The sequence below is a fragment of the Tiliqua scincoides genome, chromosome 3, assembly GCF_035046505.1.
Source record: "Tiliqua scincoides isolate rTilSci1 chromosome 3, rTilSci1.hap2, whole genome shotgun sequence".
Lineage (NCBI taxonomy): Eukaryota > Metazoa > Chordata > Lepidosauria > Squamata > Scincidae > Tiliqua > Tiliqua scincoides.
Window position 1 is genome coordinate 194,973,847 of NC_089823.1, and position 16,449 is coordinate 194,990,295.

General features: G+C 44.0%; 1 protein-coding gene across 4 annotated transcripts in view; it reads left to right on the forward strand.

Annotated features, from left to right (window-relative positions):
* Positions 1 to 16,449, forward strand: part of LOC136643605 (serine/threonine-protein phosphatase 2A regulatory subunit B'' subunit alpha-like) — a 53,422-nt gene that overhangs the window by 15,330 nt on the left and 21,643 nt on the right. For all 4 annotated transcript variants that reach the window (XM_066618737.1, XM_066618740.1, XM_066618738.1 and 1 more), the window contains exons 3-7: positions 4,395 to 4,646; positions 7,697 to 7,800; positions 8,837 to 8,939; positions 10,468 to 10,542; positions 13,275 to 13,361. In XM_066618737.1, the coding sequence (XP_066474834.1) occupies positions 4,395 to 4,646; positions 7,697 to 7,800; positions 8,837 to 8,939; positions 10,468 to 10,542; positions 13,275 to 13,361 (621 nt within the window). The remainder of the gene's footprint in view (positions 1 to 4,394; positions 4,647 to 7,696; positions 7,801 to 8,836; positions 8,940 to 10,467; positions 10,543 to 13,274; positions 13,362 to 16,449) is intronic.

The following is a 16,449-nucleotide window of genomic DNA, read 5'->3' on the forward strand; positions in this document are numbered from 1 at the left end:
GCTGCTCTCAGAATTGCTGCTGTTGATAGATACCTATTGTGGATTCCTTTTTTAAAAAACAGTCTCATTGACAGATATGTTGTTCAGAATTGCAAGATAAACACTTGCAACACATGTACTTTGCCATTTTGGTAAGAAACTAAATAAATTCATTGAATGCCAAAATTCTTGATACTGCTGCGATTGAGAACCTACACATCTATGTCAAGCTAGTCATCCTTCCTCTTCTTCTTGGAGAAGATGTACCATCTTGTAATCATGTAATAATAAGCATCTAGGCTGAAATTTCTATCTTTAACCAAAACAAAAATCCAGCCTGATAAAGTACATGTATAGCATATTGTGCAATTTCCACAGCAAGCAAATTCCTTGTTTGTAACTTATGAAACAAAGCTGTGATACTTATAGTAGTGGTGGGAGCTGTTTATGTCATTTCCACCAACTTCTTTTTGGTATTGAAACTCAGGTTTTGAGAATAGTACCCATAATTAAAATTTTCCAAATTGCTTCACTTTCTTAAGAATTCTCATGATCTGATTTGTTGATGTTGTATAAATAGGGGCTGTCTGAGGTTTGCCTGATACTTGTTAAAACATCCATGTGCAATACAATCCAAGGCACATGCAGTAGGAAGTAAGATCCACTGGATTCAGTATAACTTATTTCTGAGCAGACATATGTAGGAATGCACTGTCAGGACTTTTGGAAATGAAAGGAAAATTTGACCTACCAGTTTGCTGCTTTTCCTAAGATATTTCCTGTGGCGTCAACAAGACAGTTAATTTTTTCCTAGTTAAAAAGGAACAAAAGCAAGCAATTAAAAGAATCTGTGCTGCTATGATAACCTCATAACACCTCATAATGCAATGTTTCATATAGGCCTTAATTTCAGCATGTGTTTTTATTTCCTGCTAAGGCTGATGTCTGTAAGTTCGCACCTCAGATTTCACCTCTGAAGCTAATAAAATAAGAACTATCTGGGAAGGTGATATATTTAGCTACTTCTGCAGTATGTCTAACTTTAGCACCACTGGTAGTAGTGGTGGGTGCTTCCTTTCCCACAATACCTCTGCTCTATTACAAGCCAAGGACAGATTGACTGTCATGTAGCCAGCAGGGACATAGATTCTGGTGTAGATCATGCCTCTTGATAAAGAATTGCAGAGAGGCATCCAGAGATAATTACACTCAGGGATTATTTGAATGTAAGAAAAAAAAGTTTTCTGGACTTGTGCTGAGATATAGTGATTAAGAATTTTTGCTGTGAACAAGAAGACAAGATATGTTTCACTTAGAACTTCTTTACCATAAAAAAACAAAACCAAGACAGTAGCTCATTGTGGCTGAAGTTATTTCCCAGAAGGACTTTATACAGGTACTTCTGCTGGGGGGACAAACAGTTGCTCAGGAAATAACCGAGATGATGATCAAGGAAACATCTCTGCGAAGGGACCCAGATTTACGAGGAGAGTTAGCTTTCCTTGCAAAAGGCTGTGATTTTGTTCTTCCATCCCGATTCAAGAAGAGGTTGAAGTCATTCCAGCAGGCCCAGGTTTGAACATGCTTTTCTTTTTCTTCCTCTTTCTATCTTTTTATTGGATCAAGGGTTGGAACTGTGTCTCCCTTAGGCTTTTCTATTTGCAGAAAGTTATTTGCACCAGATACCCATTAGGTTTAAAAATAGGTCTTCCAGGCTTAGCACACAAAATGTCCTATTGGTAAACAAGGGGAAAGAGCTCAAAGGTATTTTTCCTCTCAAGGATGAGGCTAATAACATTAATAAAGACTATTAGTTGAAAATGATCACACTGTTCCTGCTTTTGCTGAATGAAAAACTCCTGGGTGTTCTATGTATTGTGTGTATTGCATGCTACATTCCTTAGTGATCCTAAATGTCAGCTGCATTGGAGAAGCTTTGTTCTACCCTGTTGCTGAAAATATGCTTTAAAAGTTAAAAGCAAATGGCTATGGAAGTGGGCATGTGTGGTTATAGTTCACTATTTCATGCTTCATTTCTGGCTACTAAATTGCTTTTAGTAAGTTAAAAAAAATGGTTTTTCTAATTTTTGCCAAGGATACAGACCAGCACATTAACTAACTGCTGCTTATATTTATGTATGGAGAATATGCACCAAGTACTGCATCCCATAGCTGTTTGTGCATGACTTCCTGGTATCCTCATGAATCTTGGGTACATTTGCCCCCTTCCTGACCATTATTCCACACTTCCTCCTTCACAGTCTTGGGAGGAGGCTGTGTTTGTGCAATTCCAAACACTTGCCCAGACACTTTAATAATTTAATTTGCTGGTAGAATCCAGATGTTATGATCCTGTAACTTTATTACTTCATGAGTTCTTATCAAGGTCACTCCACTTTTTTATGTTGCATCAAATTTATTGAGGTGTATAATGAATTCATGGGTGCACAGTTGTACAAATTCAACAATTATTAAAGAAAAAATGTCCCAGAAAGAATAAAATATGGCAATCCACCTTGAGCACAAAGAGAAGTGTGGTAAAAAATGTTCTCAGTAAATAAACCTAGTTCCAAGATAATGAGGGACAAAGGCAGAATGAAATGTGTAAGAAATGCTTGTAAGAACACTCGCTTACATTTTCATGTTTTGTCTTCTACAATCCAGCTGAAAATCAAAGCCACTACAAGTATACATTTGAAACTACCTGTATTAGCTATTCTAACAGTTTTCTTCCAAACCAATTTTTTTAGGCATGTTCAACAGCCGGGCGTTGTTTTTTTTTTGTAAACATGTTGACATTCTTGCTGGGGTTGCACCGACTGCATTTAGAGTATCACAGAAGCACAGAAAAGCAAATGTTGGGAGAAAGCATATCTATCCTAATCCACAACAAAAGAAAAGTTCCCCCACTATGGCAACTAATGGCCCAATCCTCAACATGCATTATGCTGCCAGAATGAACGTTCTGGTGGTGTAATGCACTTTCTGACTGTTATAAAAGGCAACACACCAGTGTGTGCAGGGTTGCTGCTGCTAGAAGTAGCAAGTGGCCAGCTCCATGCAACAATGGGAGCAAGATGCCTGCCGCTCCAGGTAGGATAGCACAGGGAGCAGGAGGGAGGCAGGAAGGGAGTGGAATGGGGAGGAGACAAGGGCAGGGAGGAGGGTGGATCGGACCTGGGAATGGGGTGGTTTGGTGGCAACAGTGTCCACCAGATCTTAAACCCCTTCCTGGGCAAGATCCTCCTTCATGGGTCTACACATTCTTGCACCAATGGTATCACTGGCAAAGATGTGACTTGACCCACCAGGCTGGCAGGGGCTTAACCTGGGGAAGGAACAAAACTCTGGAGGCTGAAACTCCCTATTGGGTTGCAGCAGATGCCACATTGGCACTGTTGCATTGCCATGCAGCAAGTTAGGCAGGATTGGGCTGTCCGGCTGCAATTCACTTGTATCCACATGTATCCAAGTGTATCCACGTATATGCTTAAGTGGGAGTAAGTTCCATTATATTCATTGGGGCGTACTTTTGAGTAGACATGCACAGGATTGCACTGTAATGGTCAGAGAGTGCAGTAAAGGGGCATATTCTATGCATGCCCATGTGAAGCAAAGATGGAGAAGGAGGGACAGAAAACCAACCATTAGAAATGCCAGTTGGAAGAAAATTAGCTGAGGAAATTAAAGCTTTATATTATGCATCATCTGGTAACACAGGCCTACAAAATTAAGGGTCAGAAAAGTTTTTCCCAAACTTTATGGTGGTTTGATATGAATTTGGGGTGCTAATTCCAAAAATGGCATCTGTTTATCACGTCTAGTTTTGGAGATTTAGTATAGCCTCTTTAGTGAATGGTTCAAGCAGCTTCCTCATGAGGAAGCCATGGTGTAGGTGCTAAGTTTTACAAGGTGCTTCACCACACCGTGTAAGCTGCCCTTCTCCCTTGCCACCTGAGCCTTTCTGGGCAGCAAGAGCAAGGCGCAAGCATCTCCCTCGTGTTGCTCTTGCTGCCTGGAATGGCTCCAATGGGAAAGGGCAGCTTACACAGCGCAGTGAGGCACCCTGTACCACTGTGCCCCCCTCTGGCAACACCACTGCAGAGTGTCTATACATAACTGTCTACACGTAATTCAGTACACATGATCTCAGCCCAACTGTCAAACTCCTAAGGTATTTCTCATTTATGTATTCCTATGTGACCAGCGCTGCCATTTATCCAAAAATTTTGAGGTCTTGGTGACTCAGGCTATTTAGATAAATGCAGTTGTATTGCATTCAAACAGTTTTTTTGTTTCTTTGGAGACTTGCTAATTAATTTATGTTCATCTTGGGGGCTAATCATTTTTTCTTGTGCTCTTTTTTCACATTCTGTTGTGGAAAAAATGATTAATTTAATGTATTACCTTTCTAGGTCCAAAATAAACAAGAGAAGAAACCAGTGACTCCATCCTCAGATTCGACAGTCAGCCCACAGTTGCTTCTGCCTGTGAATAAAGTAACTGTTGGTGCCCCTTTGTCCATAAGCATTCCACGTTTCTACTTCCCCAATGGACTTCCTAATATCAGCCACAGTCATGAGGAGATCATCACCAAGGTTGAGGCAACATTTTCAGAGTTTGAGGATGAGAGAGCCACCATTAATGAAATGGGAAAAATTTCAAAAGTAAGTGTTGTCATAATCTGACTCTCAAGCCTACACAAACCTAGAGATTCACTACCAAATCAACAAATAATGTTTTACAGTTTCAAATAAATAGCATCCTTTCAGGTGGGGTGCCTCTTCATTTAAAGGAGACAACAAGAAGAAGACATGAACAAATGAAAAAGCAAAACTTTCCATGGCAAAGGAGAATCTCTCCTGCATAAAAATCTTTCAATAAGATGCACAGAGCAGGAGACCCAAGTTGCACTAATATCTAGTTTAGGGCTCCATAAAGAGCTTGTTTTGTCCTGGGGAAAGCATCTACACCTGCAAAGTCTCATTTATTGCACTGGCTCTGGGACTGGGGCCCTTGCACTGCTGGAACTAGCATTCTGGCAGCACAAATTCCTTTAGTGTGAAAGTTTCCAGGATGCTGCAAAAAGGCAGCAGCGCAGGGTCTTCAGTGGGCTCCGTTGGTGCCAGAAAGTTGGTAGTGGAGTTGTATCATTTGAGGGAGGGCGGCAAGAGAATGAGAGGACAGGGAGGGAGGGGTTAGATCTTGGTAACACTGGCATGCACCAGATCATATTTCCTCTTTCTCTGGCTGCCCCACCCCTTTTTTTTGCTCAGACTTATGCCAATAAAATGGCTGGCATAGGCCCAACAAGACCTATAGATGATCAGACAGCCTACAAGGGAAATCAATAAAAAATATTTTACCGACTTCCTGCTGGCTGTCTGATCTCACACACACACACACACACACACACGCACACACACCCCAAGCATTCGATGCAGAATGCACCCCACCAGCACTACTGGCTTGGCACTAATGGTGGGGGATAGGATTGAGCAATTTGTTACAGGATGCAATCCTAACCCCTTATGTCATTGCTTTCTAGCACCTGCATAGTGGTGCCATAGGGATGTGTGATGCATCCTGCAGTTGGGTGTCACTCACAGAGGCCTCCTCAAAGTAAGGGAATGTTTGTAAGTAAGGGAGCTGCATTGCCCTTATATCAGTGCTGGAAAGCACTGACATAAGGGGTTAGGATTGCACCCTGAGTTATAGATTTAGCCAGTACTTTAATGAAGGAGACTGGTGTTTCCTAAACTGTGGTTCATTACCCCCCTGTGGGTCCTCACCTGATGATTAGCGGGTTGTAAAATTGACAAGCTAATGGCTGACAAGAAAAATGTATTGAGCCAGTGGTTTCCAAACTGTTTAGCGCTGGGACCCCCTTTTGAAAATGACACATGATCAGAACCCACCTAGTTTTACAAAACTAAAAAAAGTTTCACCTTACCAATTGCTCAAGCCTCTGTTTTTATCCTTTTTACTATGGTGGGGGTCTGCCTTCTGGAGTATTTGTTGAGCTCCACAGTCATCAGATTGGGACCATTCTGTGACCTTGTGTCCCCCTTTGCCTGACCTTCAATAGCCAAGGCATGTTTCCCTGCTTGTGAGTAAATGCACACATATGGCTCACGTTCACTTTCCATAGGAACCAATACATTTTCCTTATCAGCTTGGGGGAGGAGAACTTTCTTCTTGAGTGTTTTTGGCACTTCATTCATTGGATCAGGAACATTCTGGTGGTCCTATTGGCCTGTCTGAAGTGGACTGAGGCACGTTTGCCTATTTGTGAGTAAATGTGCACATGCGGCTCAGTTTCACTTTCCACAGAGCTTCATACAGTGGTTCTCAAGCTGTGGGTCATGATCCATTGGTGGCTTGTGAGCCAATGTATGGTGGGCAGGAATGTGCCCAAGACGCTAAGCTCAAATTGCAAGTTGAGTCGCAAGTCACTGACCCTTTGACTCACAAGTTATAGCATGCACCTGACATGACCTGAAAAAATTTCAAGTCTTTCAAGTTGCGAGTCTGAGTCATTTTCAGTAACAAGTCACAAAAATGCACAGAAAAAAGGAAGGTGGTGGTAGTAGGGTAAGCAAGAACACATACACCTACACTAAAAAGATACAGATTTGAGTCATTTCAAGTCCAGACTCTTTTTTTTCAAGTCACTGGCCCCAAGTTGTGTCGGGGTCAGTGATGTGCATGACTTGAGTCAACTCAAGTCTTTCAAAAACAGCTGCTTAGCATAACTCAAGTTGAGTTAACCCGGTTTGAGTGTCAATCCTTGATGGTAGGAACACCCCCATATTACCTTGGCCCAACACGATGCTCCTGGTAAGACCAGAATACTTTTGGTTCCACTTTGCTGATGCAACTTCCAGTTTGACCAGAAATAGCTTCTGATCATTTCTGTGGGCTATTTTGAGGCCCATGGAGGCCAACAGAATGGGTTGCTGGCCTGATTTGACCTAGAACAGGTCTCTAGGGCTTCCCGAAAGCATTCCAGCACTATCAAAAGCATCGTGTTGTGACCCAGCACAAGTGGATTACAGTGCCAAAATTTTGAGAACCACTGCTTTATTGTGTGTGTACCTACACACACAGAGGGATAGGGGGATGTTTTAGGAAGACAAAGCCGGTGCCAGGGGTATGTGATATCTTTTGTTGCTGTTGTACAACCTTTTCCTTGCTTAACTTGCAGTGGGTTTTTTCTCATCTCCTCCCCACCCTTTGCATGTTGGCACAATTTTAGAACTTTAAAAATGTGACGCCTGTTATTAGTGACCAGAAGAAAGGGTTCCAAAGAAGAGACGTTAGCAGGTGTTTTTTTTTAAAGTCATTCCAAAAAGTATAACCCTATGGAAACAAAATACGAGACTACAAACATGCTTCAGGTGGGACACATTACATAGCATAAGTGATACAACAGGGAGGCTGAGATGCACTCATAATTCCTGTATGACCATCAGTCAATCTAAAATCCTGATATAAGTGCATTCAAAGCTGCATCTCTGTCCTTCACGCATGTGTACCATTAGTGGGATATAGCTTCAAAAGAATTTTAAGTGGCACATGCAAAGTTTTTGATGTTATTGAGACCTATTGAACTCAATGATACCTCAAAATACACAAGTATAGAATGGGGCTTCTTCTAAAAGTACAGATTAGGGTTTTTCCAGAACTAAATTCTGCCTTGCTGTTTTGTTTGCAGATATGCTGCTGTCCTCTGTACTGGAAAGCTCCCATGTTCAGTGCATCAGGAGGAGAACGGACAGGATTTGTATCTGTACATTCATTTGTGGCGATGTGGAGAAAGTGAGTGACACTGTGTAAAAATATTTCTGTGGAAAAAGCAACAGAATGTTCGGCACAGTGCCTTTCTTTGAACATTTATTTTTTGTAATTCCACTATGCCCTTTAAATCCCATTTTTTTACACCATCTTCAATTTTCTTCCTTTTAAGGTATTCTGTTTTCCTTTAAATATTTTTGCATTTGATAAGCCTTGTAAACCATTCTAGTTTTGCAGAAGCCCACTATGTGTATAGTAAGATTTTTACAGAACAACACTCAAAACAGTTCTCTTATTCCTTCATCTAACTTGGAATTTTTGATTTAGCTATAATATATGTCAGAAACACACGCAGTCTTGGTTTAAACACAGTAATTGATAGAGCATCCTTCATGCACTGGGTAGGTCAGTACAATATTTAATTCTCCTTGTTATAAACATTAGGTGTCAGATGGAGCAATTGAAATTAACAATGGCTTTGTTACTGGCTTCAGTAAAGTATAGATTGCTCTTGTTATTGAAAGTCTAACCTGATTTTGTCTTCCTTTATCTTCCAGTGAATGCTGGAATTGCCAACAAGTGCTGCAGACTTGAGTGGAAGTTCATAGTACTCATTGAGAACTGATTAGCACACTCCTGTTATGTACATGATTTATGCTTATACATGAAAAAGTATATATGAAGTATCTTTAGGTAGGGCTAAAGTAATGCAAGAAGAGTTGTGCAGTTGAATATTTTGGTCCTTTTGCCTGATGAAGGAATTGGCTTTTCCAATGCATGGCTTGGGTCCAATATATACATTATTCTGGTCATTTTTATGTTTTGACCACAGGACAAGCATGGAGAAGCCAGTTCCTTCATGATGCAACAGGACCAAAATGTTTGTTAGCACATCTCTTCTTACATTTTGTTGGGCACACTTTTCAGTACAGAAGTATGATTTTTTGCATACAGTAAAGCAACAGGAGAACCTAATTTGAGTTCTAGGAGTACATTTACATCCTTATTTAAAAGCTGAATAAAACTGTAACACATTACATTCTTATTTTTCTTCTTGTAGAATACTGAACAATTGCCATGATGATGCATCAAAGTTCATTTGCCTTTTAGCAAAACCAAACTGTAACTATTTGGAACAAGAAGATTTCATCCCATTACTTCAGGTGTGTCAAAATCACCCTCAACATTTTGGTCAGGGGAGATGATAGCATGCTCCTGGTACTACATTATTCGGGGGCCCTGGTATTTCTGCGCACAGTGATTCTGTGGAGGTGTGTCTTCCGCCCCCCCCCCCCAATCTTCCTATATGTTTCTGTATGGCCAAGTGAGAGTAAATCTGGGCCTGGCTTCCTGAGATGCACAGAGAGACCTGAAAAGCTGCCACACCACAGTCTGATGTAGTTAAACACTGCTAGCATTGCCAGGGCACAGTGGGGTGGACAAGGTTACACTTACACACATTACTGGAAGATCTGCTTGTTTGGCCTTTGAGACCTTTTGAGAAAATGGAGCCAACAGTGTCCTGGAACCTCCAGGCATCCAGGGCCAGGCGATGCAGTGACCCTGAAACATCTCTCCCTATGTCATTGCATCTCCCCTATGCTGGACACACCCCCAGCTTTTGAAAAAGCTCCACTTTGGAGCTGAGGGAGGGCAGATGGTCCCAATTTGTGGTGCTTGCCACTTCTAGTGATGAGTACTGAGCAAGCACAACCCCCACAAGACCAGGAAACACCCGGAGTGCTGTGGAGGGAGAGTGTGTTATCCCAGTTGCCCCTCCCCACATGCCTCCAGTACCTCCGACACCCCGTGTAGCCTGGCACCTGGAACCCACCCACCTCCAGCCTCCTTCATCCACTACTGCATGGAGCTTCCAAATTTAGCTCTCTGTGTGGGGCTGTGGAGACTAGATAATGCCCAATAATAATAATACATAATAATAATACACAGTATTTATATACCGCCTTTCTTGGTCTTTATTCAAGACTTTATTCAAGGCGGTTTACACAGGCAGGCTTATTAAATCCATGCAGGGATTTTTACAAATTGAAAGAAGGTTCTCTCTTTCAAGAACCACTACATATTCAAGATGTTACACTCCGATCTGGTTTAACATTCTGGCCTCCATCCTCCCACGCTCCGAGCAGATGGAACAGCTCAGCTGCAGCTTGTCAGCTGCTCCAAGGTCGCACGGTGCCGGTGGCCTCGAACTGGCGACCTTGTGGATGTTAATCTTCAGGCAAATGGAGGCTCTACCCTCTAGACCAGACCTCCTGCCCCTCTAGACCAGACCTCAATAAAGAAAACATACTTCTGTAGACATTGTATTTATCTAAAACATATTGAAAATGTGTTTTGCCTGATAACTAACTTCCTTTATTTTTCTATCCTTAAAAGTTAGCCCAATAGCCCTAGCAGATGGGAATTGCCTGTTAATTTAAAGGCTTTGGTTTTATAAAAACATAATGACTTTTATAAAGGTACAGTTACCAACTTACAGTTACAGTTATCTGGTGTGCTCCCTGGGGCATTTGGTGGGCCGCTGTGAGATACAGGAAGCTGGACTAGATGGGCCTATGGCCTGATCCAGTGGGGCTGTTCTTATGTTCTTATGTTATGTAACTTGAACAGCTATATAATTTTTTGTAAACTTCCTACATTCTATATTGAATCATTTTGGGTGTCTTTCAGGATATAGTTGAAACGCACCCTGGACTGACATTTCTAAAGGATGCTCCAGAATTTCATTCCCGCTACATTACTACGGTAGGCTGGCCACATGTGCAATATGTCAGCATTCCTGTAAGATAAAGGTTTCATCTTTCATGATCCATTCTGAGCCATGGTTACTGTTACAAGGAGAACATCAGATTGCTCAATGGCATAACATTTTGTTTCTTTTTTCCATTCCATCCTTTGTCATCCTTCATATCCTGTTTGCTTCTTTATAGCCTTTGCTAAGTTATTCACAATGATGGACAAGTCATTCCAAGTATAGACCTGCCCATGGTAATTGTGCCTTTGTGACATCCAGGTTAGATCACTGTAATGCACTCTATATGTGGGGCAGCCTTTGCTTGGAAACTTCAACTAGCTCAGAATGCAGTCACCAGGGTGTTAACTAGAACAGATCATGTGAAGCAAATTATGCCAGTTTGACAACATACTTACTAGTTTCAGGTTGATTTTTGAGCCTAGTTCAAAGTGCTGGTTTTTATCTTTAAAGCACTAAATGGCTCAGGATACCTTAAGGACTGCCTTCTCATTTATGAACATAGCTGTACCTTTGCATGTCCTGTTCCATGTTCCCTCATGATCTGAAGTACAGTGGGTTCCTCAAAACTACTAAGATTGTGGAACATGCTCCTAAGGAAGTTCATTTTCATCCATCTGACGGCCTTTTAGTGCAAGGGGGGAAGAGTTCCAGAACGCTTTCCATGATTCATTCAACTTTAAAATTGGTTTGTTTTGCTGAGAATTAGGGTTGGCTTCTATCATTTAAGTAGTAGTGTTGCATTTCCTGGTTTTGATTATTGTTTTAATTTCTATGGAAATTTCAAGAATTATGTTAGCCACCTTGTGAATTATAACCAAAAGACAGGTTATAACTTTTTAAATAAATGAATAAAGGCAAGTTTTTCTAAGGCTGTATGAATTTTTCTGTAGTTTCCTACACATATGTTGACTTTGCTCCCTTCACTCTAGGGCAGTGGTTCCCACGAGGGAAACCAGAAAAGGGGAATGACCCGAAATTGGCAGCAGCACAATCAGGATGATCATACTGCTGCCAGGGAGGGGAGGATTTTTCCAACTTATCTGGAGGTTGCTATGGCTCTCTGGAAGGTCCGGAGATCCTGTGACTCCCTCTGCAGCACTCCCCGAGGCTTCAAAGTCCTGTAAAAAAGAAAGAAAAAACACTTCTGGTTTCGTAATGAGAACAGGAAGTGGTTTTTTCCCTCTTTTTTTACAGAACTTTGAAGCCTCAGGGAGGGCTGCATAGGAGGCTACAGAATCTCCGAATCCTCTGGAGCAGTGGTTCTCAAACTGGTGGGTCGGCCCTTTAAAGGGCGGGAGAAGGGGAGGGAAGGAGGGTGTTTTGCACTTACTTTCAGAAGGCAGGGCTGCAGCAGGCTACAAGAGGTGTGGGCAGCCCTGCACAGCGCTCCCTAAAGCTTGGAACTTTCACTAAAAGCTGGCGCAAAGCACTTCCGTTTTGCAGGAGGTGCTTTGCACCTGCTTTAAGCGAGCGTTCTAAGCCTCGGGGAGCGATGAGCAGGGCTGCGCAGGGCTCCCCGCAGCTCCTGTACCCTGCTGCAGCCCTGCCTTCTGAAAGTGCAAAGCACCCCCCCTCGCCCCTAGCGCTGCCCTAGCGCCTCCCTCGCAAGAACTTACTGAGGGAGTAAAGCTCCCTCAAAGTTTGAGAACCACTGCTCTGGAGAGTCATAGCAGCCACAGGTAAATTGGAAAAACCCTCCCCTCTCCAGCAGCAGTATGATCGTCCTGATCCTGTAGATGCCCCTGCCCTTCTCCCTTCCCTCCCGAGCAAATACTTACAGAATTCCCAAAGTGCAATCCAGAGGCACCCTTGGGCTGACCCTAGTCCCTTGTGCAGAGGTGCACCGGCCTGCAGAGGCTGACACAAGCCTCTGCACCGATGGAGGCACCGAGCCCTGCATCATCCCAGCTGGATCTACGCAAGGCTCTTGAGTAGGTAGGGAGGAGGCAGGAGGGAGGCGTTCTTGGGCGGGGGAGGGCAGGCGGTGGGCGGCTCCGGGGGTGGGCGGGCGGGGAGCAGGAGGCGGGGCTAGGAGCTTCAAGCTGCTCTGCTCTCTTCGGACTTGTGCCACCTCAGGAGATGGCGGAAGTCTGAAGAAACCCATAGGGGTTAGGGTGCCTTACCCAAGGGTAAGCGGAAAAGTTTCTTCTTACCTCTGGCTGAGCCGCTGGCCCCATCCCATGCTGGATACAAGCCTCTTGGCTTGCCTGTTCCAGCGCAGGGTAGGATTGCGCCCTAAGGCTTTGGGAACTACTGTTCTAGTGTTTACTGTTTAGAGCAGTGTTTCTCAATCAATGGGACAGGTACCACCACTGGTAATTGAGGTGCTGTCTGGTTCCAGGACCCCTGAATACCTGATACCCCGCAGCAAGACCAGGAACACAACACAACAAACAGCGGTAGGAAGCTCCAAAGCATGCTTTTCTCCGCTTGAAAAAGCTCTCCCGTCCACCCTGAGCCCCTTACTTGTATTTGTTGTGTTGCATCTGGCCTCCCAACCCAGAGGTAACTGGCAATGATGTCATCGGCAGCTACTTCTGGTGGTGCTTTGAATAGGTGGACCATGCAAAGTGTTAGGGTGGAGGACAAATGTTGAGAAACACTGGCTTAGAGTCAGAAAAAGGATGGAAGATTTATGGACCTTGTAGTGTTGTTTTTTTTTTTTAATCCACACAGGAATGAATCCACTTCTGATTTGCAAATGTATTTCATCTTTCTCCAGGTTATTCAAAGAATATTTTACACTGTCAATAGATCCTGGTCTGGGAAAATATTTCTCACAGAGTTGAGGAAAAGTAACTTTCTGCAAGTATGTTACTTTTTTTACTTATGTATTGGCAGCAAGTATTTTTAAAACATTTTTGTTTGTTTGTTTCCATAACCCAGTGGTTTTCAAACTGGGGTGTAGCAATGCCCCAGCCTGGAGGCTCTGGTCTCTGTCCCCTTAAAGGGCAGGGGCAGGGAGGAGGCAGCAACGCGATCCCCAGGATTGCGTAGCTAACGGGGTTGCAGGGACTGGGATGCACTCACCAGTCCCAACAACAGCCTTCCTGGGGTGCGGGGAGCCCTGCGCGAGCGTCTGCAGGGCTCCCCAGCCTTCTGAGAGTGAAAGCGGAGCAATTGCACTCTACTTCCAGTTTTGCATAAGTAGAGCGCAGTCACTCCACTTTCACTTTTGATGACCTGGGGAGCCCTGCAGACGCTTGTGCACGGCTCCCCACACCCCAGGAACATAAGAACATAAGAACAGCCCCACTGGATCAGGCCATAGGCCCATCTCGTCCAGCTTCCTGTATCTCACAACGGCCCACCAAATGCCCCAGGGAGCACACCAGATAACAAGAGACCTCATCCTGGTGCCCTCCCTTGCATCTGGCATTCTGACATAACCCATTTCTAAAATCAGGAGGTTGCGCATTCACATCATGGCTTGTACCCCATAATGGATTTCTCCTCCAGAAACTTGTCCAATCCCCTTTTAAAGGCATCTAGGCTAGACGCCATCACCACATCCTGTGGCAAGGAGTTCCACAGACCGACCACACGCTGAGTAAAGCAATATTTTCTTTTGTCTGTCCTAACCCGCCCAACACTCAATTTTAGTGGATGTCCCCTGGTTCTGGTATTATGTGAGAGTGTAAAGAGCATCTCCCTATCCACTCTGTCCATCCCCTGCATAATTTTGTATGTCTCAATCATGTCCCCCCTCAGGCGTCTCTTTTCTAGGCTGAAGAGGCCCAAACACCGTAGCCTTTCCTCATAAGGAAGGTGCCCCAGCCCCGTAATCATCTTAGTCGCTCTCTTTTGCACCTTTTCCATTTCCACTATGTCTTTTTTGAGATGCTGTGACCAGAACTGGACACAATACTCCAGGTGTGGCCTTACCATAGATTTGTATAACGGCATTATAATACTAGCCGTTTTGTTCTCAATACCCTTCCTAATGATCCCAAGCATAGAATTGGCCTTCTTCACTGCCGCCGCACATTGGGTCGACACTTTCATCGACCTGTCCACCACCACCCCAAGATCTCTCTCCTGATCTGTCACAGACAGCTCAGAACCCATCAGCCTATATGTAAAGTTTGATTTTTTGCCCCAATGTGCATGACTTTACACTTACTGACATTGAAGCGCATCTGCCATTTTGCTGCCCATTCTGCCAGTCTGGAGAGATCCTTCTGGAGCTCCTCACGATCACTTCTGGTCTTCACCACTCGGAAAAGTTTGGTGTCGTCTGCAAACTTAGCCACTTCACTGCTCAACCCTGTCTCCAGGTCATTTATGAAGAGGTTGAAAAGCACCGGTCCCAGGACAGATCCTTGGGGCACACCGCTTTTCACCTCTCTCCATTGTGAAAATTGCCCATTGACACCCACTCTCTGCTTCCTGGCCTCCAACCAGTTCTCAATCCATGAGAGGACCTGTCCTCTAATTCCCTGACTGTGGAGTTTTTTCAGTAGCCTTTGGTGAGGGACCGTGTCAAACACCTTCTGAAAGTCCAGATATATAATATCCACGGGTTCTCCCACATCCACATGCCTGTTGACCTTTTCAAAGAATTCTATAAGGTTCGTGAGGCAAGACTTACCCTTACAGAAGCCATGCTGACTCTCCCTCAGCAAGGCCTGTTCGTCTATGTGTTTTGAAGTTTTGAAGTATGCCTATGTGTTATGAAGTTCGTCTATGTGTTTTGAAGTATGCAAGTTGTCCCTCAAAACGGCCACGGTGCCAGAAGATTGGAGGATAGCAAATGTCACGCCTATTTTTAAAAAGGGAAAGAGGGGGGACCCGGGAAACTATAGGCCGGTCAGCCTAACATCCATACCGGGTAAGATGGTGGAATGCCTCATCAAAGATAGGATCTCAAAACACATAGATGAACAGGCCTTGCTGAGGGAGAGTCAGCATGGCTTCTGTAAGGGTAAGTCTTGCCTCACGAACCTTATAGAATTCTTTGAAAAGGTCAACAGGCATGTGGATGTGGGAGAACCTGTGGACATTATATATCTGGACTTTCAGAAGGCGTTTGACACTTTAAAGACTTATTGATCTTTAATTTATCAATGAGGTCTGGAACATCTTCTCTTTTAACCTCTATCTGACTTAACTCCTCGGTCAGGAGGGGCCGTTCGGGCAGCGGTATCTGCCTGAGGTCTTCTGCCGTGAAGACAGATGCAAAGAACTCATTTAATTTCTCTGCCATCTCTAAGTCTCCTTTTATCTCCCCTTTCCCTCCCTCACCATCCAGAGGGCCAACCGCTTCTCTGGCGGGTTTCCTGCTTCAAACATATTTGAAGAAGCTTTTATTATTCCCCTTAATGTAGCTGGCCATGCGTTCCTCATAGTCTCGCTTGGCCTCCCGTATCACCTTCTTACATTTCTTTTGCCACAGTTTATGTTCCTTTTTATTCTCCTCATTAGGGCAAGACTTCCATTTACGGAAGGAAGCTTCCTTGCCCTTCACAGCCTCTCTAACTTGGCTGGTTAGCCATGCGGGCACCCTCCTGGATTTAGTGGAACCCTTCTTTCTTTGCGGTATACACCTCTGCTGGGCCTCTATTACTGTTGTTTTAAGCAGCCTCCATGCACTCTGGAGAGATTGGACTCTTTTTACCCGCCCTTTCAACCTCCTTCTAACCAGCCTCCTCATTTGGGGGAAGTCCGCCCGTCGGAAGTCAAGGGTTTTTGTTAGAGATTTGCCTGGTATTCTTCCCCCAACGTGCATGTCGAAATGGATCGCAGCATGATCACTGTTCCCCAATGGCTCAGTAACGTTTACATCTCTAACCAGGTCATGCATACCGCACAATATTAAATCCAGAGTCACCTGTCCTCTGGTGGGCTCCGTGACTAGCTGATCTAAGCCACAGTCATTTAGCACGTCAAGAAATCCG